The 23,216-nt window shown below is 38.1% G+C and overlaps 1 protein-coding gene across 2 annotated transcripts in view; it reads right to left on the bottom strand.

Moving 5' to 3' along the window:
• Nucleotides 1–23,216, bottom strand: part of PCCB (propionyl-CoA carboxylase subunit beta) — an 83,632-nt gene that overhangs the window by 29,952 nt on the left and 30,464 nt on the right. For both annotated transcript variants that reach the window (XM_054595593.1, XM_054595592.1), the window contains 2 exons: nucleotides 7,702–7,812; nucleotides 2,737–2,845 (listed from right to left, as the gene is read on the bottom strand). In XM_054595593.1, coding sequence (XP_054451568.1) covers nucleotides 2,737–2,845; nucleotides 7,702–7,812 — 220 coding nt within the window. The remainder of the gene's footprint in view (nucleotides 1–2,736; nucleotides 2,846–7,701; nucleotides 7,813–23,216) is intronic.

The following is a 23,216-nucleotide window of genomic DNA, read 5'->3' as shown; positions in this document are numbered from 1 at the left end:
TTCCAGTGGCTTTTCCATGTGAATGGCCTATCTTGGCTCAGCCTTCAGACTTCCATAAAATCTCTCAAAGAAGCAGCATCTGGCCTCCGCATGATCTATACCTCTTGATAAGTGGCACCAGGCCCAGTATTAATAGCAGCCAGCCTTTGTTTGCAGCTTGACCTCTCCTGAGCACCTCCAAGCCCAGCAGCCATCTGCAGATCACTTTGTAGCTCATGCCAGGTGGCCCCAGGCAGAACGCAGGTCGTGGATGACCTTGGCCTGCACCTCCCAGGATGCTCCAGAGCCAGAACACCCAGTGAACAGCTTCAGGCCACATCAAAGCACCACTCAACCACCTCCACAAGCAAAACACTCAAGGGGTGGACTCAGCAGGCACCAAAGCCCCACTGAAGTAAGTTCTGTTCCCTGAAGTGGGCTCCTGCACAGCAGATGCTCCACACTGGTCAAAGCCAGTCCCTGCAGCCAATCAGCCTGGGGGTCAATCCCTCCTGCTGATATGCCAACAGCAACCAAGGCTCAAGTACAACAGGAGGGCATACACAGCTCACACAGGCAGTGGAGGGGGCACACCTGGAGTGCCCTGCTTCAGTTACTAGGGAGGCTGTGTCTCTGGACTCTACAGACACCTACTAAATCAGACAACTCTACCAAGCCTGGGAGACGCAGCAGCTCTACCTAATACATAGAAACAAACAATGGGAAGCTGCCAAAATGAGGAGACACAGAAACACATCCCAGATGAAAGACAAGAACAAAATTCAAGAAAAAGAACTAAACAAAATAGAGCTAAGCAATCTTCTAGATGCAGAGTTCAAAACACTGGTTATAAGGATGCTGAATGAACTTTAAGGAAGAGTAGATAAACTTAGAGAAAACTTCAGCAAAGAGAAAATAGAACTAGAAAAGAACAAGTCAGAAATGAAGAATAGATTAGTTATGATGAAGAATACATTACAAGGAATCAACTGTGGAGTAGATGAAGTCAAGGATCAAATCAGAGATTTGGAAGGTAAGGAAGCAAAGAACACCCAATCAGAACAGCAAAAAGAAAAAAGAATTTTAAAAAATGAGGACAGTATATGGAGCCTCTAGGACAAGTGCAAGCATACCAATGTTTGTATCACATGGGTGCCAGAAAGAGAAGACAGCAAGGAATTGAAAACCTATAGTAAAAAATAATGACAGAAACTTCGCTAACCAGGTGAAGAAAATAGATGTACAAGTCCAGGAAGCACAGAATCCCAAAGAAGATGAATACAAAAAGGCGCACATCAAAATACATCATAATTAAAATGCAAAAGATTAAAGACAATGAGAGAATCTTAAAAGCAGTTTAGTTACCTACAAGGGAGGCAGGTAACTAAACTTCCCATAAGAATGTTAGCTGATTTCTCAACAGAAACTTTGCAGGCCACAAGGGATTGGCAAAAAGTATTAAAAGTCATGAAAAGCAAGGACCTATAACCAAGATCACTCTACCCAGCAAAGCTGTCATTTAGAATCAAAGGACAGATAAAGGGCTTCCCAGACAATAAAAAGCTAAAGGAGTTTATCACCACCAAACCAGTATTATGTGAAATGTTAAAGGGTCTTCCTTAAAGAAGAAAAAATATATATCAAAATTATTAATAATAAAATGGCAATAAATATAAACCTATCAACAACTGAATCTAAAAAGCAAAATAAAAAAGCAGAACAGACTCACAGATACAGAGAACAAACATTTTGATAATTGCCAGATTGGATGCAGGGGAAGGGTTGAGGGGATTAATTGGTTGTTAAGAGAATAGTCATGGGGATGTAAAATACAGAATAGAGAATATAGTCATGGTGACTATGTAGGGTATTATACGGATACTATATTTGTGGGGATGATCACTTAGTAAGTTATATAGTGTGTGATCACCAGGTTGTACACCTCAAACTAACATAATATTATATGTCAACTGTAATTGAAAAATAAAAAATTATTTAAAGTAAAAAAGAAAAAATCTGAGACTTAACTAATAATAAGTCACACCTCTATAATATGTACACTAAGAAAGAAATGATGATCCAATGAGTTAACCACAGTATGATGCAGTGCACAAATTGGTCATACCAGTCTCACATTGCTTTGAAATCTTTCAAAGAGGCAATTACTCCCGTATTCAGTTATACTGCTTATTGTGTTGTAGACGATTCTTTCACAGCTTGGTGTCTTTTTCCAAGAAAATATGGAATTCCAATCATTACTCCAACAACAAATGTCCTAGCTAATATCAGATTCATGCTCTGCTCCCAATTTCATGCCTCTTAGTATAAACAATAACTCTTTGTTTCAATGCCAGAATACCAAAATATTTTTATACATTTTGACTCAGCATGTGTGGCAAATATTATCTAAAAGAGGTAAAAAGCTATGACCAAGTTCATGAATATGTGGGCCATGACCACACATGGTGAGTTATAAAATGCCATTTACTACTCTAAGACATACCCCAACTTTAGAGTAAAAGAAAGTCTTAATAAGATACAATATTTTTTTAAAGATACAACTGTATATATGTAAGTCATACCTCTTATAACCACCACTTGGGTTAGCTTTAAAATTTTAAATATTAAAGCCTTAGTATTATTTTAACAAATTTGATACTAAATCCATCATCATTACTGTATCTGTAGTCAATATGCCATACTACAGTCCTCTTCTCAGGGTTTAAAAACAGTAAGGTGAGCCTCGAGGCCTCTAACCTGATATGGTGGTATGGGTCCTGGCACCACCAAGCTCCTCTTGGGTAACATTCTCGTTGGTGACAGACTTTACAACATCAGGGCCAGTGATGAACAGGTAGGAGGTATCCTGAAATCAGAGAATTCCAGAGGATCAATCGCAGAGCAGCAGGGGCAGATGGCCTTTAGGGTTCACACAGCCAAAAAGACAAAAACAGACATGGTAGTGAGACAGAGCAGCACTGGGGTAGCACACAGATCAAAGATGCCTATCCAGACTAAAGACCCAAGTTTTCCCTGCCTGCATATTTAAAAATATCTTTGTTGCATGGTTCTATCTCATTAAAATGATTTGTAGTGTGGCTAACATTTCTGGGTCATTCGTCTGTGGAACACGTGACCCTTATTCTTAACTTGTGGTACATCAAGCCTTTTTCTAAGCACTTCATGAAAATATGTCATTAAAGCCTAGGTATTATTATCTGCCCCCACCACTACCATTTACAGACCAGGAAACTGAGGCACTGCGACGGTATGCAGTTCACCTAAAATAAACCAGCTACATTAAGTGAAGCCATTTGGAGACAATGATAATCAACAGTGTATTCAGACGGTGACAGGCGCTTTTTTTATTATTATTTTTTAAGATTTTATTTATTTATCTTAGAGAGACGGAAAAGGAGGCAGGAAGAGAGGGAGAGAAACACCAACGTGTGAGAGAAAAACAGATCAGTTGCCTCTCACAAGTCCAACCAGAGGACAGGCCTGCAACCCAGGCATGTGCCCTGACAAGGAATAGACCTGGAGACCTTTCACTTTGTGGGACAACGTTCCACCAACCAAGGTACACCAGTCAGGGCCAGAGGGTAACAGGCTTTTAATTTTTAGTTTCTAATTTAAAGATAATAAGGGCATATTGTAAAAAAAATATAAACAGAAGAACAGAAAATACAGGCCCACATCCCAGCCCTTATTTCCACGCTTCCAATTTCCCCACCCAAAGGCAACCACAGTCAGTTTCTCTTTCCTTACAAAGATATCCATGCATACAGGGTCTGGCAGAAGTAAGGCCTGCTTGAGTGTGGTTGGTAGGGGAGTAATATAGGTGTAATAATTTATAGATTTAATTAGAACATTTCACCTAAAATGTCATACAGTATGCTTGAGTGTGATATTATTATGTTACAGAATTACACGCTTATGATTTTGTAAAAAAGGGGCAATATTTGTGCCAGACCCTGTACATGAGCGTCAATATAAACATAAACTAAAAATATACATATTTATGTACATTTGCCTTCTTATGTTCTTTCCAGCACAGCATCCTATACACACTGTACTGAAAATTCTTGAAGATCATTCCATACCAGTACAGGATAATTTATTTAACCCCAATTCATGATAACACATGTCACCACAGACCAAGAAGGAAGGTTCTTATCAATAAGAAGGCTCTGGGCCAACTAGCAAAATATCTCTTCTTTTTTTTTTTAAGATTATATGTATTTATTTTTAGAGAAGGGGAAGGGAGGGAAAAAGAGAGGGAGAGAAACATCAATGTGTGAGAGGCACATCAATTGGCTGCCTCCCGTGCACCCCCAACAGGGGAGCTGGCGCACAACCCAACCATGTACAGGCTGGGGAATCGAACTGGCAACGTTTCAGTCCATAGGCAGGCACTCAATCCACTCAGCCACACCATCCAAAGCGGAAAATATCTTGAGACAAACAGAAAAAAACAAAACAAAACTAGCCTCTATTTCATACTGTGAGTAAAAATCAATTCCAACTGAATTACAGGCGTAAATGTGAAAAGCAAAATAATAAAGCTTTTAGAACATAGAAACTATCTTGGTGACTTCAAGGTAGGAAAAAGATCTTCAAGAATTAAAACACACTACCCATAAAGTTTACATTTGATATTCGTTCTCAAAAGGGCACAGAAGCAAGCTTAAAGGGACTGCCACTGGGTAAGTGAAGGGCCATCGGAGCATCCAAATAAATGATCATAATGGATTATAAACCATTGAGTGAAACAGGAAATCCATGAACCCATATTAGTAATAAATCCATGAAATAAACAAATGCTCAAGAAAGCAGAGCTCTTCCTTAGAGTACAATGCCAACTGCTATGAAGCAAGTGGCAGAGTTGGAAAATAACAATTTTCTAAAGATTGTTCAGACAAGAATCATCAATAGAAGCTAAATCAAGGAGAAAAAGTGTAATGCAAAGCACCACACTGCATGGTCTCAAAGTTATCTTCCCAATGAGTATTCATCAGTTGAAAAAAGAAAAACGATAATTATACAGTGGAGAAACCAGACAACACCTTGAAGAGTGATCAAATTAATATCACTAAGGATGGGGGTAGATGGATATCACTTGACTCCAGATGCGATAATCTGAACAGAATACAATGTCACTTATGTAGTAGACAGGTCAAGATACCTAATCTGAATCTAGTCAGGAGGAAACATCAGATAAACTCAAACTAAGGAACAATCTATAAAATAATTGGTTGCATAGTCATCAAAAATGTCAATATCATGACAAAGAAAGGTATCCAAGTAGAAAAAGAACAAGTAAAATTCTCTGTTTGTAGATGACATTTTATATTTGGAAAGCTTTAATGATTCCACAAAAAAGTTAGAACTAATAAACAAATTAAGCAAAGTTGCAGGACACAAAAATGAACATCAGTTGTATTTCTATACATTAACAACAAACAATCCGAAAAAGAAATTACAAAAACAATTTCATTTGTAATAGCTTCTAAAAGAATTAAGTACTTAGGAATAACTTAACCAATAAGGTAAAAGACTTATGCACTGAAAATTATAAAACATAGCTGACAGAAATTTAAAAAGACACAAATAAATGGGAAGACTAAATACTGTTAAGATTTCAACACTACAAAAAGCAATATACGGATTAAATGCCATCCCTATCAAAATCCCAGTAACGTTTTTTGCAGAAATACAGAAATCTATCCTAAAATTGTTGCAGAATCTCAAGGGACTCTGTATAGCGAAAACAATCTTGAAAAAGAACGAAGTCGGAGATCTCACTCTTCCTGATGTAAAAACATACTGCAAAGCTACAGAAATCAAAACAATGTGGTACTGGCAAAAAAGACGGAAGTATAAACCAATGAAACAGAACAGAGAGCCCAGAAATAAACCCTCATATTTTAGTTAAATGATTTTCGACAGTGATACCTACACCACTCAATGGTGGAAAGGGCAATCTTTTACAACAAACGATGCTGGGGAAACTGGATAGCTACATGTGAAACAAAAGCTGGACCTTACGTTACACCATATACAAAATTGAACTCAAAATGAGTCACAGGCCTAAACATGTTGTACACCTTAAACTTACACTATGTTATATGTCAATTACATCACAATAAAGCTGGAAAAAAATAAAAATAAAGAAGAGAAAGCAGTTTAGACTGAAATGGCAATGAAAACCAAGACGGTAGGGCCGGAAATATGGAAGTGCAAGAGATGCCAGAGTATGGCATCATGGAAGCCAAAGGAAAAGAATATTGCTTTAAAAAGTGAGGAAAATGAGAATTAAAGAGCATTTATGGTGACACAAAAGTCACTGATGACCTTATAAAAACAGGTTTAGTGGACTGAGGGAATAGAGAGGTAAACCAAAGTATGTTAAGGAGAGAATGGGAAGACAGAAACAGGACATGAGCCACAGAAGATGCAGACTAAGGGAGGGCTTTTGTCCTTGTTCTGAAAATAGGAAAGACCTGAACATGGTAAGTTCTGATGGAAGGATCTAATACCAAGGGAGAGACTGAAGAGAGTATATAAGAGAAAAGAAAACTGACAGGATAAGGCCATTGAAAACATGAAAGAGTTGTGTCCAGTAATGTGCATGTATGTGCAAAGAGGGAGAAAAAATGGCCTTAACCAGAGGAATGGATACCACACCTCCACTCCTACCAGAGAGGAAGGAGAAGAGAGCTGGGGTAGCACCAGGTAAACTGTGGAATAACTTTTTTATTATTATATTAATAAAATATAATAATATTAATATATTTTAGGAATATATAGATTTAGTGGGCAAAGCTCAGGGAGTTCTGTTTTGTTCAGGAAGAGATGTGGTCACCTTAACTTTTAAAACCCACCTCTGTAGCTAAATATTTAGGCTGCTTTCAATCTGTCACTAAAAAAGATGACTTGGGTCAAAGGGTAACCACTTTTCTAAACTTCTGAAGTCCTACTGCCAAACTACCTTTGAGAAAAATGGGTTTCCTATTTATACTGTTTCTATTTACACTGTTCTCCTCTTATTGAATGACTATCTACTCATTCTACCCTCCTGCCTTCCTGTCTTAGCATTTACTGCTCATTATTGTTAAAAATATTTTAAGAGGAAAAAGACTGATTTTTTTAATGATATTAGGTTAAGGGTAATTACCCATGTGTAAATTTAAGTAGGTTTCATTTAAAGATCATTTTAAAATATCATTCCATCAAATCATGTAATAAAGATATACACCTTTCAAAATGAAGCTGGGGGTCAGATTTACCATTACCATTACATACAAAATGTAATAAAATGGCAAACAGCCAAAGGAAAAAAGGTGGGACATTAGAACAACTTCTCAATAAAGAAGATTATAGAAAAGCCTTCCATGAGAAACTTTCTGAATAGGATTCAGTAAACAATTATCTGTCTGGGCACAGGACAGGATCCTTTGATTACCTGAAAATCATTTGCAATTCAGATCAACAGGTAAAATCACCCACCAATGAAGTACACAAGTGCATTCTGCCACTGAACACCCACAAGCTACAGGTTTCGTGCCAAACCTTTTTCTCCACTAAGACCTTATCATCACTAAGCTGAAAGCCAATGAGAATGCAGATAACAACCCAGATCTGGGTCAGGAATTATTTTTATTTCAGGTGAGGTACTGCACAACTCTCAAAGGGCAGGAGAAACAGGTCTTTCTTTCTTACCTTTACCATGAACGTGAAGTCTGTTAGGGCTGGGGAGTAGACAGCCCCACCAGCGCATGGGCCCATGATCAGAGAAATCTGTGGGATGACTCCGGATGCCATGACATTCCTCTGCCAAAAGAGAAAGGTAAAGTATCTGGTTACAGAGTATTGGAGGCATTATTTGCAGAAAGATAAAGGCAATAATAAAGTTACACTTGGCTTTTACTCACAGAAATTCTATCCTGGAGGTAGAAACCTAATCAGTATAGTTTCTTCCAAAACTATACATGCAATTTGTCCCCATAACAAGTGGGCTGGTTGGCATATTGCTTTCTGGGGCAAATACCCTCTCTCTTCTCCCTCTTTGGCAGTAGTTCCCCCAAAACTCCACCAGGACATGAGCTCATATAGAACCCCACCACTCTCACCCTAGCTCCAAGCACACCTGAGGCCCAGCACCCATCTCCACAAAGCTGTCTAGAAGAATGAATGAAAACCTTAGGCATAACGCACAGGAACACCACTTATCCTGGAGCCATTACCTCTGTTCAGAGTCCTTTGACAACCTCCACATAGAGTACCGGCAGTTATGAGGCATGGCAAAGAGACAGATGCTACTTCACTCCAAGTATTCAAGGGCCACCTACCCTTAGACAGGGCATGCAGGGAAGACACAGGTAGTAGGAGCCAGAAAGGCTCCATGAAGACAAAGGTGTTGTGAAGGGCCAAGCCTCGGTCTACCTCCTAGGAAAGACAAGACTAGGTGCTGGAGAACCCAGGCAAGATAAGGGCCCAATGACTCCTTGCCCAATGTTCAAATTCTTTCCTTTCCCTTTGCCCCATCAGCTTAAAAGAAGAAAATTCACTTTTAGCACTGCCTTGGATCTGAGACCAATTTCTAGAAATCATAGGACATAGCTCAGGATGGTACAAAAGGGCATCCATCTATATAAATAGAGGATTCTGGGAAGATGGCAGAGTCGGAAGCACCAGGAATCTATCTCCCCACAGAGAAAACAACTGCACTGGTATAATCTGCCTGATGTAATTTTGGGAACTCTGGACTCTGTTCAAGGCTTGTAACCTCCAGAGGAAAATCTGGACGGTAAATTGTGGTTAACTTCCATCAATTTCAGCTCTTAAGCACATAGTAGCTACCAATCTCCCACCCCAACCATAAGGCAGGGAGCTTATATGTGTTCCCAGAGCACCTTACACAGAGCTTTCAAAAGCCAGAGTAGGGCCCTGGCTGGTGTAGGCAAGTGGGTTGAGTACCAGCCAGTGAACTGAAAGGCACCAGTTTGGCTCCTAGTCAGGGCACATGCATGGATTGCGGGCTGCATCCCCAGTTGACATGTGCAAGAGGCAACCGATAGATGTTTCTCTTTCTCTTTCTCCCTCCCTTCCCCTCTCTCTAAAAAATAAATAAACACTTTTTTTTAAAGCCAGAGTAGATAAATAGGACCCTGTCCTCCAAATATTGGGAATCTGTGTTCTTTAATTTCCGATTCTAATCTCAGAGGTGAGTTAGAGAGGTGGGTAGCCACTGTTAGACCCCCCACAACTGCTGCAAGCTCCTCCTCCTCCAGCTCAACATCACCAATCATTAGTGAAATGCAAATCAAAACTGAAACGAGATGCCACATCATATGCATCAAGATGGCTATTATCAAAAAAATAGAAAACAAGTAGTGTTGGTGAGGATGTACAGAAATTGGAACCCACTGCTGGTGTGAATATGAAATGGCACAAGTGTTATAGAAAACAGTATGGAGGTTCTTCAAAAATTGTAAAATAGAATTATCATATGATCCAGAAATTCCACTTCTAGGGATATATATATACCAAAAGAATGTAAAACAGGGTCTCAAAGAGATATTTGTACACCTATGTTCATACCAGCATTATAATTCACAATAGCTAAAATGCAGAAACAATACAAATGCCCATCATCAGACAAATGGATAAACAAAATGTAGTATGTACATATAACGGAATATTTTTCAGCCTTATAAAGGAAGGATATCTACCACATGTTTCGACATGGACAAACCTTGAAGACATATGTTAACTGTAATATGCCATCCATAAAAAGAGAAAGGCTATATATGAAGTACTTAGCCAAAATCAGAGACAGAAAGTGGGACTGGTGCTTGCTATGGGCTGCAGGGAGGGGATAACAGGAAGTAATTACTTAAGGAATATAGAGTTTATTTGCAAGATGGAAAGAGATATGAAGATGGATAGTGGTGATGGTTGCACGACATTATGAAAGTTTTTAATACCACTGAATTGCACAATTAAAAATTCTTAACTTGGTAAATCATATATTATATGTATTTTGCCACAATAAAGAAAAGCTGGATATGTTCATGGCAGCATTATGTACAATAGCCAAAATCTGAAAGCAGCCCAAATGTCCATCAGTAGATCAGTGGATAAAAAAGCTGTGGTACATTTACACAATGGAATACTACTCAGCCATAAAAAGAAGGAATCCTTATCTTTTGCAAGAGCAGAGATTGACCTGGAGAGTATTGTGCTAAGTGAAGTAAGCCAGTCAGAGAAAGATAAATACCATATACTTTCACTTATATGTGGAATCTAATAAACAAAACAGAAACAGGGTCATAGATACAGAAAACAGACTGACAGTTGTCAGAGGGGAGAGAGTTGGGGGGCTGGGTGAAAAAGGTGAAGGAATTAAGGAAAAAATACCCTCAGATACAGGTAACAGTATGATTACAAAAAAGAAAGGGGGTGGGGGAGGTAGAAAAGAGTAAAAGAGGACAAAGGAGACTTGACTTTGGATGGTGAACACACAATACAATATATAGATGATATATTACAGAACTGTACACTTAAAACCTACATAACTTTATTAACCATTGTCACACCCCCAATAAGTTTAATTTAAAAAATTTTTAAAGAAAGCTGAAAAAAATTGTACTCATTCTGCAAAAACTATCAAGATGACTGGGTGGACTTCTAATTCTCACAGAATGAATAGTTCAAAAAACTCTCTCTCCCCAAAACAACTATAAAACTGAACAATGTTGTCAAAAACAAAACATTTCAGAGCTCTGGACTAGGACCAAACAATAACAAATTTGAAGTGTTTATTAATGAAAAACTGCTAAGCCTGAGATAAGGACAGTGGGAGCTATAACATTCTTAACTAAAGCTGTTACCATTAATTAAGGCTGTTACCAGCGCAAGACGTTCTTCAAGGTAAAAGAAAATAATACCAGAGAGTAATCCAAATCCACAAAAAAATCAAATATGAGCACCAAAAATGGTAAATATGTGAATAAATATACAATACTGTGAAAATATATTTCTCTTTTCTTAATGCCTTGTCTTTTAACAAGTTTTTGTAAAGCAATTAATTTAAAACTTTGTTGTTCAGCTTATAATGTATAAGGTATATAACAATAACAGCAAAAAGAAAGGGGATAACATGGAGTTATACTTGCTCAAAGTACCTATATTTTACTAAAATTAAGTCAGTATTAATTTGAAGACAGATTCTGAAATATTAAGATGTACATTGTAATTCTAGAGCAACTACTTAAAAATTCAAAAACAATTTAAAAAATGTCAGAGAAATTAGAAGGTACACTAAAAGTGTATGTTTAACTTCAAAGAGTTGAATGACATCATGGGAAATGATGGAACAGGAAGCTCTAAGAATCCATCCCTTCACCAAAAAAAAACTATTGAACTGACAAGAACTGTCTGAAGCAGCTATTTTGAAACTCTAGGAGTCTAAGCAGGAACACTTGTAGTCTCCAGGGGAAGAAGTAGGTAAATATCAGTCAATTTCCACATTTAGCACAGCATTGCTCACCTCGAACCTGTGGCTGGCAACCACGACATTGGAAGCTGATATTCCTAATGTGGCTTGCTGGTATTAGAGTAAGCAATAAAACACTTGCTCTCCAAACTTCAGCATTGCATGATCAAACTTCTGATTGCTGAGGAGTCAGCACAGAGGCAAGGCATTATTTCAACCTCGACATGCTCAAGCAGTTTCCTAGCTGAAAGGGATTTAAGGAAACAGCTCATCTCTTCTGGGAGCCAGACATTTAAGGAAATCTTTGTTGTGTCACTAATTGGTTGCAGAGACAATGGAACACAAACTTCAGTAATCACGTTCAACATGGAACAAATTTTGCAAAAATTAGCTTGGAAATTGCTTACAAAAATAGCTTACAAATTGCCAGATCAAGCCCCAACAAACAAAAATCAACAATCTCTGAGGAGTGGGACAATTAGATTTCCAACATTACCTAACAAAATACTCAGAATTTCCAGTAGTCAACAAAAAAATTACCAAACACAACACACAAAGAGGCTTGTATGGCTCATTAACAAAAAAACAAAAAACAACAACAAAAAAGATTTTGACAGAAATCATCCCTGAGGAAACTAAGACAGCAGAATTATCAAAGATATTATATGAACTATGTTACATATGTTCAATGACCTAAAGGAAATCATGGGGCAAAAAATAAAAGAAATTAGTAGAAAAATATCTGAACAAAACGAGAATGCCAATAGATAGAAATTATAAAAGGAAACTAAGCAGAAATTCTAGAGTTAAAAAAAGTACAACAAATACAAAGAAAAGCTCACAAGAGGGGTTCAATAGCGGATGTCAGCAAGCAAAAGAAAGATTCAGAGAACTTGAAGGTAAGGCATTTGAAGCTACCCAATCAGAGGGAAAAAGAATTAGAAGAAAGAAGAAAAGGTGTGAACAAAGCCTGTGGGAAACCTTTAAATATAACAAAATATACATTATATGAATCTCAGAGCCAAAATATATATTACATGAATCTCAAAAAAGGCAGGTAAAATATTTGAAAAAAAATGACCAAAATCTTTCCAGATTTGATGAAAGATTTGCATATACACAGCCAAGAATGTTGATGAACTCCTTGCAGGGTGAACCCAGATATCCACAAAGTCACATATAGTCAAACTGCTGAACCCCCAACACAAGGAGAGAAATTTGAAAGCTACAAGACAGAAACAACTCACACAAGAGACCCTCAAAAAAATTAACAGCTGATTTCTCATCAGAAACCACAGAGGTCAGAAGGCAGTGAGATATTTATAATCTTGAGAGAAAATAAAAAAGAACATCAACTATATCCAGCAAAAGTATTCTTCAATAAAGAAGAAAAATTAAGACATTTACAGATAAAAGGTGAAGAAGTTTGCTTCCAGTAACATGACATATAAGAAATGCTACAGAGAGTCCTTTAATCTAAAAAGAAAGCAAGGCAGTAACTTGAAACTAGGAGGGGGGTAAAAAACACTAGTAAATGTAACTAAATAACTATAAAAGAAAATATAACTGTTCTTTGCTCTTATTTGTAACATCTCTCTTCTTCCGATATGATTTAAAAGGCAAATGCACAAAACAATTAAAAAATCCATTAATGAGTAAACAATGTATAGATAACCTATAATACAGAGGAGGAGGGATGGAGATGTATACAAGAAGAGTATTTGCATACTATTGAAGCTAAACTGGTATAATTCAAACCAAATTGCTGTAAATTTAATATGTTAACTGTATTTCCCAAAATAACCACTAAGGAAGAAAAATAAGAAAATAAAGAAGTTAATTATAACAGTATACTACAAAAATAAATCAACTAAACACTAAAAAAATATTTTAAAAAGCATTGGAAGGAAAATTTGGAAAACAAAGAATAACACATACAGGAAACGAATTAATAAAAGGCAGAAATAAATCCTTTATTGGCAATCACATTAAGTGTAAATGCATTAAATTCTATTAATACAGATTGGTAGATTTAATTTTAAAATCAAGATGGTGACATAGAAAGATCCTGAACTGACCTCCTCCCATGAAAACTCTGAGTCTACAGCTACATATGGAACAATTTCCTCCTTAAAAACCCTAACGGCTGGCTGAATGATTACTACATTTTGGACAAATGAGAAGGAAAACACATCGAGGTGGACAGAAAAGACAGGGACACTATCTTGCCATCAACTTCACCCCCAGAGCAGCAGCATCCAACAACCAGTAGGGCACTCAGAACCGAGAACATTTCTCTGAGGAGCAAAGGGTTTGAACCCATGTTGGGATCTCAATTTTAAGACATACACTTGAGACTAAGCCCACTAAACATCTAACTTTGAAAACTAACAGGGCTCACAACCCAAGACTCGTAATATAGAAGTAATATGGACTGAGAAACCACTCTTTCACGGCTCACATGCTCAGACTCACCCACCCTGGGGCCCAAGAGAGAGGGAGGTGACAGCACCCAATTTTAAAGGAGGCTCACCTACTTATATTAACGTGTCAACCGGAAAGACATCGAATTTATTTTTCTTTACTTCAAATAGTTAATTTTTATTATGGTTTTGTTTTTTCACCCAATTAATGGAATCAAAGGATAGCTTTTGGAAGTCTTCTTGCAAAGATGAAACATTTGGCATTATTATAAATACCATTTAAATTCAGTTTAAGAGTTCAACTTTGAAGGCACTTGTTTGTTTTTGTTTCGATAATACATGTAATGCTGTGATAAAAATATATTTCATAAAATTCAAATATAAAGCATAAATGTTTCTGAAACTGGTGTGGTACACATGTAGCTCACATCTGTGTCCAAACAAACCACAACATTTTATCAACCAAAATAATAGTTATAGTTATTAAAAATAACAAACATTTCTCTACATACATACAATAACTACAAAATTTTTGTAATGAAGCTAATATTTTTTTTAAAAAACTTCAAAATGGCATAACTTGGTATTTCTTTTGTAATTTATTTTCCCAAATACATATGTCTCCGCCTTCCCCCCACCACTTTCCCCTGCCCAACTCCCACTCTCCCTCCCTCAATCCTTCCCCACTTTAGCTTTGTCCATGAGTCCTTGCTGTATGTTCCTTGATTTGCCCCTTCCCTTCCTTTGCTCCCGTCCACCCTCCCTCCTTCCTTCTTGTCTCTCTTGGTTTCTTTTTCTCTCAGTGTTGCTGGTCTTATATTCGTTGCATCTTTGTTTTGCTGGTTAGGTTCCACTTATAGGTGAGATCATATGCTATTTGTCTTTCACCCCCTGGCTTATTTCGCTTAGCATAATGCTCTCCAGTTCCATCCATGCTGTCTCAAAGTGTAGTAGTTCTTTTTTCTTTCTGCTGCACAGTATTCCATTGTGTAAATGTGCCAGTTTTTTGATCCAATCACCTACTGATGGGCATTTAGGCTGCTTCCAACGCTTGGCTATTGTTAAATTGTGCTGCTAGGAACATTGGGGTGCATAGGTTCTTTTGTATTGATGTTTTGGGATTCTCAGCGTATAGTCCCAGCAGGGGAATCACTGGATCAAAAGGCAGTTCCATTTTCAGCTTTTTGAGGAAACTCCACAGTGCTTTCCACAATGGCTGCACCAGTCTGCATTCCCACCAACAGTGTACTAGTGTTCCCTTTTCTCCACAGCCTCGCCGGCACCTATTTGTTGATCTGTTTATGATGGCCATTCTGACCAGTGTGATGTGGTATCTCATTGTGGTTTTGATCTGTATTTCTCTGATGGCTAGTGATGCCAAGCATCCTTTCAAATGTCTCTGCGCCCTCTGTCTCTCTTCCTTGGAAAAACATCTGCCCAGGTCCTTTGCCCATTTTTTGATTGGGTCATTTGTCTTCTTGGAGTGGAGTCGTGTGAGTTCTTTATATATTTTGGAGATCAAACCTCTATCTGATGTATCATTAGTGAATATATTTTCCCATACGGTTGGCTCCCTTTTAATTTTACTGATGTTTTCGTTAGCTGTGCAGAAGCTTCTTATTTTGATGAGGTTCCACTTGTTTATTCTTTCCTTTATGTCCCTTGCTTTAGGAGACATATCGGTGAAAAAATCGCTGCGTGGGATATCTGAGAGTTTCCTGCCAATGTTCTCCTCTAGGACTTTTATGATGTTGTGACTTATATTTAAGTCTTTTATCCATCTTGAGTTTATTTTTCTGTATGGTGTCAGCTGATGATCCAATTTCAATTTTTGCATGTAGCCGTCCAGCTCTCCCAACACCATTTGTTGAAGAGGCTATTATTACTCCACTTTATGCTTCTGCCTCTTTTGTCAAATATTTGTTGCCCATATAGACCTGGGCTTATTTCTGGGCTCTCTATTCTGTTCCACTGGTCTACGGGTCTGTTCTTGTGCCAGTACCAGATTGTTTTGAGTACAGTGGCTTTGTAGTACAGCTTGATGTCTGGTATTGTGATCCCTCCTACTTTGTTTTTCTTTCTCAAAACTGCTGTGGCTATTCAGGGTCGTTTATGGTTCCATATAAATTTTTGAAATGTCTGTTCTATTTCTGTGAAATACATCATTGGTATTTTAATAGGGATTGTGTTGAATCTATAAATTGCTTTGGATAGTATGGACATTTTGAGGATATTAATTCTTCCAATCCATGAGCACGGTATATGCTTCCATTTATTTGTGTCTTCCTTAATTTCTTTCTTCAGTGTTGTATAGTTTTCTGAGTACAGGTCTTTTACCTCCTTGGTTAAATTTATTCCTAGGTACTTTATTTGTCTTCTTGCTATATCGAATGGTATTTTTTTTTTCTGATTTCTTCTTCTAATTCATTGCTGGTGTACAAAAATGCCTTTGATTTCTGAATATTGACTTTGTATCCTGCTGTTTCGCCAAATTCACTTATTAGGTTGAGTAGCTTTTTGGTGGAGTCTACAGGGTTTTCTATGTATACTATCATGTCATCTGCAAACAATGACAGTTTTACCTGCTCCTTTCCTATTTGGATGCCTTTTATTTCTTTTTCTTGTCTGACCGCTGTGGCTAGGACTTTCAATACTATGTTGAATAGAAGTGGTGAAAGCAGACATCCTTGCCGTGTTCCCGATCTTAGTGGGAAAGCTTTTAGTTTTTGCCCGTTGAGTATGATATTGGCTGTAGGTTTTTCATATATGGCCTTTACGACATTGAGGAATGCCCCATTTATTCCCATTTTGCTGACTGTTTTGATCATAAATGGGTGCTGTACCTTATCGAGATGATCATGTGGTTTTTGTCTTCCTTTTGTTTATGTGATGCATTACGTTTATTGATTTGCATATATTGAACCATCCCTGCATCCCTGGGATGAATCCCACTTGATCATGGTGGATAATCTTTTGAATGTATTGCTGGATGCGGTTTGCCAATATTTTGTTGAGGATTTTAGTGTCTATGGTCATCAGAGAAATTGGCCTGTAGTTTTCTTTCTTTGTAGGGTCTTTATCTGGTTTTGGGATTAGGGTGATGCTGCCCTCATAAAAAAAAGAGTCTGGGAATCTTCCCTCTTCTTGGAGTTTTTGTAATAGTCTGAGAAGGACAGGGGTTAGCTCTTCCTTTAATGTTTTGTAAAATTCTCCTGTGAAACCGTCTGGCACAGGGCTTTTGTGTGCTGGGAGTTTCTTGATTACTGCTTCAATTTCCCCAGCTGTTATTGGTCTGTTCAAGCTTTCTGTTTCTTCCTCCTTCAGTGTTGGAAGATTATACTTTTCTAGAAATTTGTCCATTTCATTGAGGTTTTCAAATTTCTTGGCATATAGTTGTTCACAGTAGTTTCTTACCATCCTTTGTATTTCTGTGGTACCAGTTGTTATTTCTCCTCTTTCATTTCTGATATTATTTATTTGGGTCCTCTCCCTTTTTTTCTTGATGAGTCTGCTTAAAGGCTTGTCGATTTTATTTACCTTTTCAAAGAACTAGATCCTGGATTGGTTGATCCTTTGAATTGTTCTTTTCATCTCTATGTCATTCAGTTCTGCTCTAATCTTGACTATTTCCTTTCTTCTCCTTGCTCTGGGATTTATTTGTTGTTTTTTCTCCAGTTCTTGAAGTTGTAGTGTTAGGTCTTTTATTTGAAATGTTTCTATCTTTTTTAGGTAAGCCTGTATTGCTAAGAACTTCCCTCTCTGGACTGCCTTTGCTGTGTCCCATAGGTTTTGGACTGTTGTCTGTTCATTTTCATTTGTTTCCAGAAACTTTTTGATTTCTTCTCTTACCTCTTTATTGACCCATTCATTGTTTAATAGTCTACTGTTCAATCTCCATGAGTATGCAAGTTTTTGAGGTTTCTCTTTGAGGTTGATTTCCAGTTTCAAGCCCTTGTGGTCTGAGAAAAAGCTTGGTATTATTTCAATTTTCCTGAATTTGCTGAAGCTTGCTTTGTGTCCTATTATGTGGTCTATCTTTGAAAAAGTTCAATACACATTTGAAAAGAATGTGTATTTTCCTTCTTTGGGATGTAAGGTTCTATTTATGTCAGTTAAGTCCATTTTATTCTTGTGTCATTCAGCTCCACAATATCCTTGTTGATGTTTTGTTTGGAAGATCTGTCCATTTCCGACAGTGGGATGTTAAAATCCCCTACTATCAGTGTGTTGCTGTCTATATCTTTTTTGAAGTCATCCAAGATTTCCCTTATATATTTGGGTGCTCCTATGTTGGGTGCATATAAGTTTACAATGTTTGTCTTCTTGATCGATTCTTCAAGTATTATAAAGTGTCCCTCTTGGTCTCTTCTTATGGCCTTTGTTTTGAAATCTATTTTGTCTGATATAAGTATTGCTACCCCTGCTTTCTTCTCTTGCCCATTTGCTTGGAATATTTTTTTTCCATCCCTTTACTTTCAATCTGTGTAGGTCTTTTGTTCTGAGGTGGGTCTCTTGTAGGCAGCATGTGTGTGGGTCATGTTTTCTTATCCATTCAGCTATCCTGTGTCTTTTGATTGGAACATTTAGTCCATTTATATTGAGAGTTATTATTGACAGAAACTTACTCATTTTTTCTCTTTTCCACTCTTTTCCTTCATCTTCTTAAACCAGTCCCTTTAGCATATCTGGTAGTGCTGGTTTGGTGGAAACGTATTCTTTTAGCCTTCTTTTGTCTGGGAAACTCCTTATTTCCCCTTCCATTTTAATTGAGAGCCTTGCTGGGTAGAACAGTCTTGGTTGCAGGCCTTTGCTTTTCATTACTTGGAACATTTCTTGACATTCCCTTCCGGCTTGTAGTGTTTCTGTTGTGAAGACAGCAGCTAGCTGTATCAGGGCTCCCTTGTATGTTACTACCTGTTTCTCCCTTGCTGCCTTTAGGATTCTTTCTTTGTCTTGATATTTGCCATTTTAATGATAATGTGTCTTGAAATGGGCCTCATTGGGTTCCTCTTCAATGGGGCCCTCTGTTCTTCCTGGATCCGTGAGACCTTTTCTCTCCACAAATTGGGAGAGTTTTCCATCATTACTTTTTCAAAGAGGTTCTCTATCCCTTGCTCGTCGTCTTCTCCTTCTGGTATCCCTATTATGCAGATATTACTGTATTTCAGGTTGTCCTGCATTTCCCTAAATGCCTCTTCATTCTTTTTGAGTCTTTTTTCCATTTCTTGTTCTTTCTGGGAGCTTTTTTCTACCTTATCCTCCTTCTCACTGATTCGATCCTCGGCTTCATCCAGCCTGCTTTGGATTCCTCCTACTGTGTTCTTCAATTCAGAAATGGTATTCTTCATATCCTCTTGTATCTTCTTGATAGTTTCTATGTCCTTTTCCAGGTTGATATAGTTTGTTGTAAGATTCTGATAGTTTCTCTGCAGTTTCTCATAGTTATCTTTGAGCTAGCTGAGCTCATTGAGCTTCCTAAGAGCCATTGTTTTGAATTCAATATCTGATAGTTCACTTGCCTCTATTTCATTTAGCTCTCTCTGTGGGGATTCCTCCTTTCCCCTCATTTAAGGGAAACTTCTTTTTCTTCCCATTTTTGTGAGAGTTGGTGTTTTTGTTTTTGTTTTTGTTTTTGTTTTGCTTCTACTTCAATTGATCCATCTAGATTTCCTGACTTTGTGGATTTAACTTGTATGGTAGTAGGCAGGTCTTTTATTTATTTATTTTTTTCGTTACTTTTCTTTCTGAGTCTGTCTCTGATGGTGTTAGTTGTTGACCCTATCTGACCTTGGGCCATTTGTTTGAGCCTTCCAGAAATCTACTGTCTTTGTCTGTCTCCTGTGATTGTCAATCTGGTCACTTTTTCCTCACCTGTCAAGCTTAGGCACCACAGGGTGGAGCAGTGCCTCCTGATGGTGGGACTATCGTGCCCTTATAGGCTGCTGCCACTCAAGGGCGTAGTCCGCCTGAGCAAGATGGAGATTGTGGACTGGGGAAGAGTCAGCACTGGGACTCCCCAAAGCCTCTGTCTCCAGTCTCTCCTTGAGGGTCTCTGGGCAGCTCTGTGACCCCTTCAGCCAGGGATCCGCTATTTCTGCGGACCACATTGTAATCGCACACCTTCAGGCTAGTGCGCCCGCTTCTGCCTCTTTGGGGCCATGGCCTGCCTGCGCTAAATGGGGACTATGGAATGGGAAGGGAGTCTGCTCTGGGAATCTCAGATAATCCTCCAGTTCTTTTCCCAACCCCTCCATCTCCAATCTCTCCTCAAGGGTCTCTATGCAGCTGTGTGTCCCCTTTGGCCAGGGATCCTCTGTTTCTTCCAGTCAGTCTGCACTCAGCCCCCAACCCACACGTGCACAAGCTGTGTACAGTGCATGCAGAAGGCAGGTTAATTGATTCACTTATGCCTGAGTGAAATGGTAGCTGCAGAGTGGGAGGTGAGTTATTACCGGGGCTCCGCTGGCTGCCATCTCAGTTCTCTTCACAAAGCTTTCCTCACCAATCTTTCCTAAGGCACCAGCCCCCTCTCCTGCTGCCTCTACGCAGAGATCAAGGAAGGCAGCTGCCACTGCAAATTTTTGCATTGGCCCTTTAAATGTCTCTTTGCATCTCCAGCCGCCTGTCTCTGGCAGAGAGCACCCCTAACATTTTTGGGGTTGCATTTTGTCTGTGTGTTTTCCTGGTTTCAGCTGCTGTAGCCTAGGGGTCCCTGTTTATGATTCAGACCCTGTTTATCTCAGGGGGATCCAACTGGCCGTTTCAATGTCCCTCTGGTGCTGGTTCCCATGGGTGCCCAGCCCACTCTCTCGAGCCTCCACTGCACTTCTCACCCGTTCGGATGTGTGAAAGTTGATTCCACTGTCTGTCCGCAGCTCCAAGGCTCCTCTCCCTCTATCGTTCCATTGTTTTCCTAGTGATTTCTCCACTATTTAGTCACAATTCCAGTTTGGTCTTGGGAGGAGGTCCGCGTGACTCCCATTCACTCCTCCGCCATCTTTTTTCTCCTCAATTTAATTCAAAGATCTAGTAACCTGCTGGAAGAGGCTCCAGCAGACTGGACAGAGACCAGCAGGTGCAGTTATTACACTCTCCCTCTGCCTTGCTCCAGAGTACCAGTGTCTCCTGAAGGGGAGCTTTTGCACAAACCAGCCACTTCAATCTTTACAGCTTCTTCCTAGGAGGTAATCCTTGAATTCCTGGCTCTGGAGGCCTGAAATTCTAGTGTTCCTGGACCCAAGGGACTAATAATAATCAGTGTCATCCATCACAATGGATGAACACAGTGAAAACTTTTACAAAAACATGGGAAATACAAGAAAGTAGCAAATGGAAGTCACAGAGCTGAAGAATACAATAACTGCACTAAAAAATACACTACATGGGTTCAACAGCAGACTAGATGAAGCAGAAAAAAGGATGAGTCAACACAAAGACTAGACAACAGAAATAAACCAAGCAAGGCAGCCAAGAGAAAAAAAAAATTTTAAGCCAGCTTAAGAGATTTAGGACATCATCAAATGAACTAACATTTGCATCACATGGGTCTCAGAAGACTAAGAGGAAGAGAAAGGGTCAGAAATCTTACTTGAAAAAATATAGTTGGAAATTTCCGTAAGATGAGAAAGAAAACATTTCCAGATACAGAAAGCCTACAGAGGTCCATATAAGAGAAACCCAAAGACACCCACACTAAAACACATTTTAAAACAAAGGTAGCAAGAGAAAAACAATATATTGTGCCAGGTGTGACACAATACATTAAAAGTGTAGAAAAAAATTTCCAGCCAAGAATACCCTACAAGGCAACATTATCATTCACAAGTTAAGGAGAGATGAAGTTTTCCAGACAAGCAAAACCTAGGACAATTCATTATCACTAAGCCAGACTTACAAGGAATGTTAAAGGAACTTCTATAATCTGAAAATAAAAGGCACTAATTAGTGACAAGAACAAATATAAAACAAAAATCTCACTAGAAAGGAAAATATAAAGATAATAAATCAATCACTTATAAAGCTAATATGGAATTTTAAAAGACAAAAAAGCTAAAAATAACTGATTATTGTAACTAAAGAATACACAGGGATTAAAAAAAAAAAGGTGTAAAATGTGACATCAAAAACATAAAACATGGCCCTGACCAGTATGGCTCAGTTGGTTGGGCATTGTCCTGCAAAGCAAAAGGTCTCTGGTTCAATTTCCGGTCAGGGCACATGCCTGGGTTGCGGATACAGTCCCCAGTCGGGGCACATACGAGAGTCAACTGATCGATGTCTCTATACATCGATGTTTCTCTCCCTTGCTTTCTCCCTCCTTTTCCCCTTTCTCTAAAAATAACTAAATAAAAAATTGTTTTAAAAATATAAAACATGGGGTGAAGTTAATAAGGTTACGCTTTAATGCTAAGCTTTACAATGCCATGGAACTTATCAACTTAAAATAGACTCTTACACATGTTGTTATATGTAAGCCTCATAGTAATCACAAAGCAAAAACATAGTAAATACACACACAAAAAAAAAGGAATATAAGGATACCACTGAAGAATATCATTAAATCATTAGAAAAAATAAGAGCATGAGGTAAAGAAAGGAAGAGAGGTAAACCAAAAAAAAAAAAGCAAAAAAAAATTAACAAAATGGCAATGAGCACATACCCATCAATAATTACATGGGGACTATGTTCTCCAATTAAAAGACACAGTGACTGAATAGGTTTTTTTTTAAAGGATCCATCTATATGCTACGTACAAGTGACCCCCTTTAGTTGTACGGACATACAGAGAATAAAAATGAATAAAAGCAAATGGAAACCAATATAAAATCAGAATGGCCTTACTTGTATCAGACAAAATCAACTTTAAAATATAAACTGTAATAAGATACAAAGAAGTGCATTACTGAGTGATAAAGGGGTCAATCCCACAAGAAACACAACTTATGCAAATATTTCTGAACCCAACATAGGAGCACCTAACTGAATAAAGCAAATATTAACAAACTTAAAAAAATAGACAGCAATAAAATAATAATAAAAAACTTTAATACCCCACTTACAAAATTGGATAGATAATCCAGAAAGAAAATCACTGAGGAAACATCAGTTTTAAATGACATATTAAACCATACTGATTAACAGATATGAAAACTACATTCCATCCAAAAGGAAGAGAATACACATTCTTCTCAAGCACATATGGAACATTTTCCAATATAGATCTTATGTTAGGCCACCAAACAAGTGTTAATAACTAAGAAAAGTTAACTCATATTAAGCTTCATTTCTGACTACAATGATTTAACACTAAAAA

This window comes from Pteronotus mesoamericanus, unplaced genomic scaffold, assembly GCF_021234165.1.
Source record: "Pteronotus mesoamericanus isolate MK-2021 breed Mesoamerican mustached bat unplaced genomic scaffold, CSHL_Meso_final scaffold_54, whole genome shotgun sequence".
In the NCBI taxonomy this organism is placed as follows: Eukaryota; Metazoa; Chordata; class Mammalia; order Chiroptera; family Mormoopidae; genus Pteronotus; species Pteronotus mesoamericanus.
The sequence above is the reverse complement of the archived record's forward strand: the minus strand, read 5'-3'. Positions and strand labels throughout refer to the sequence as shown.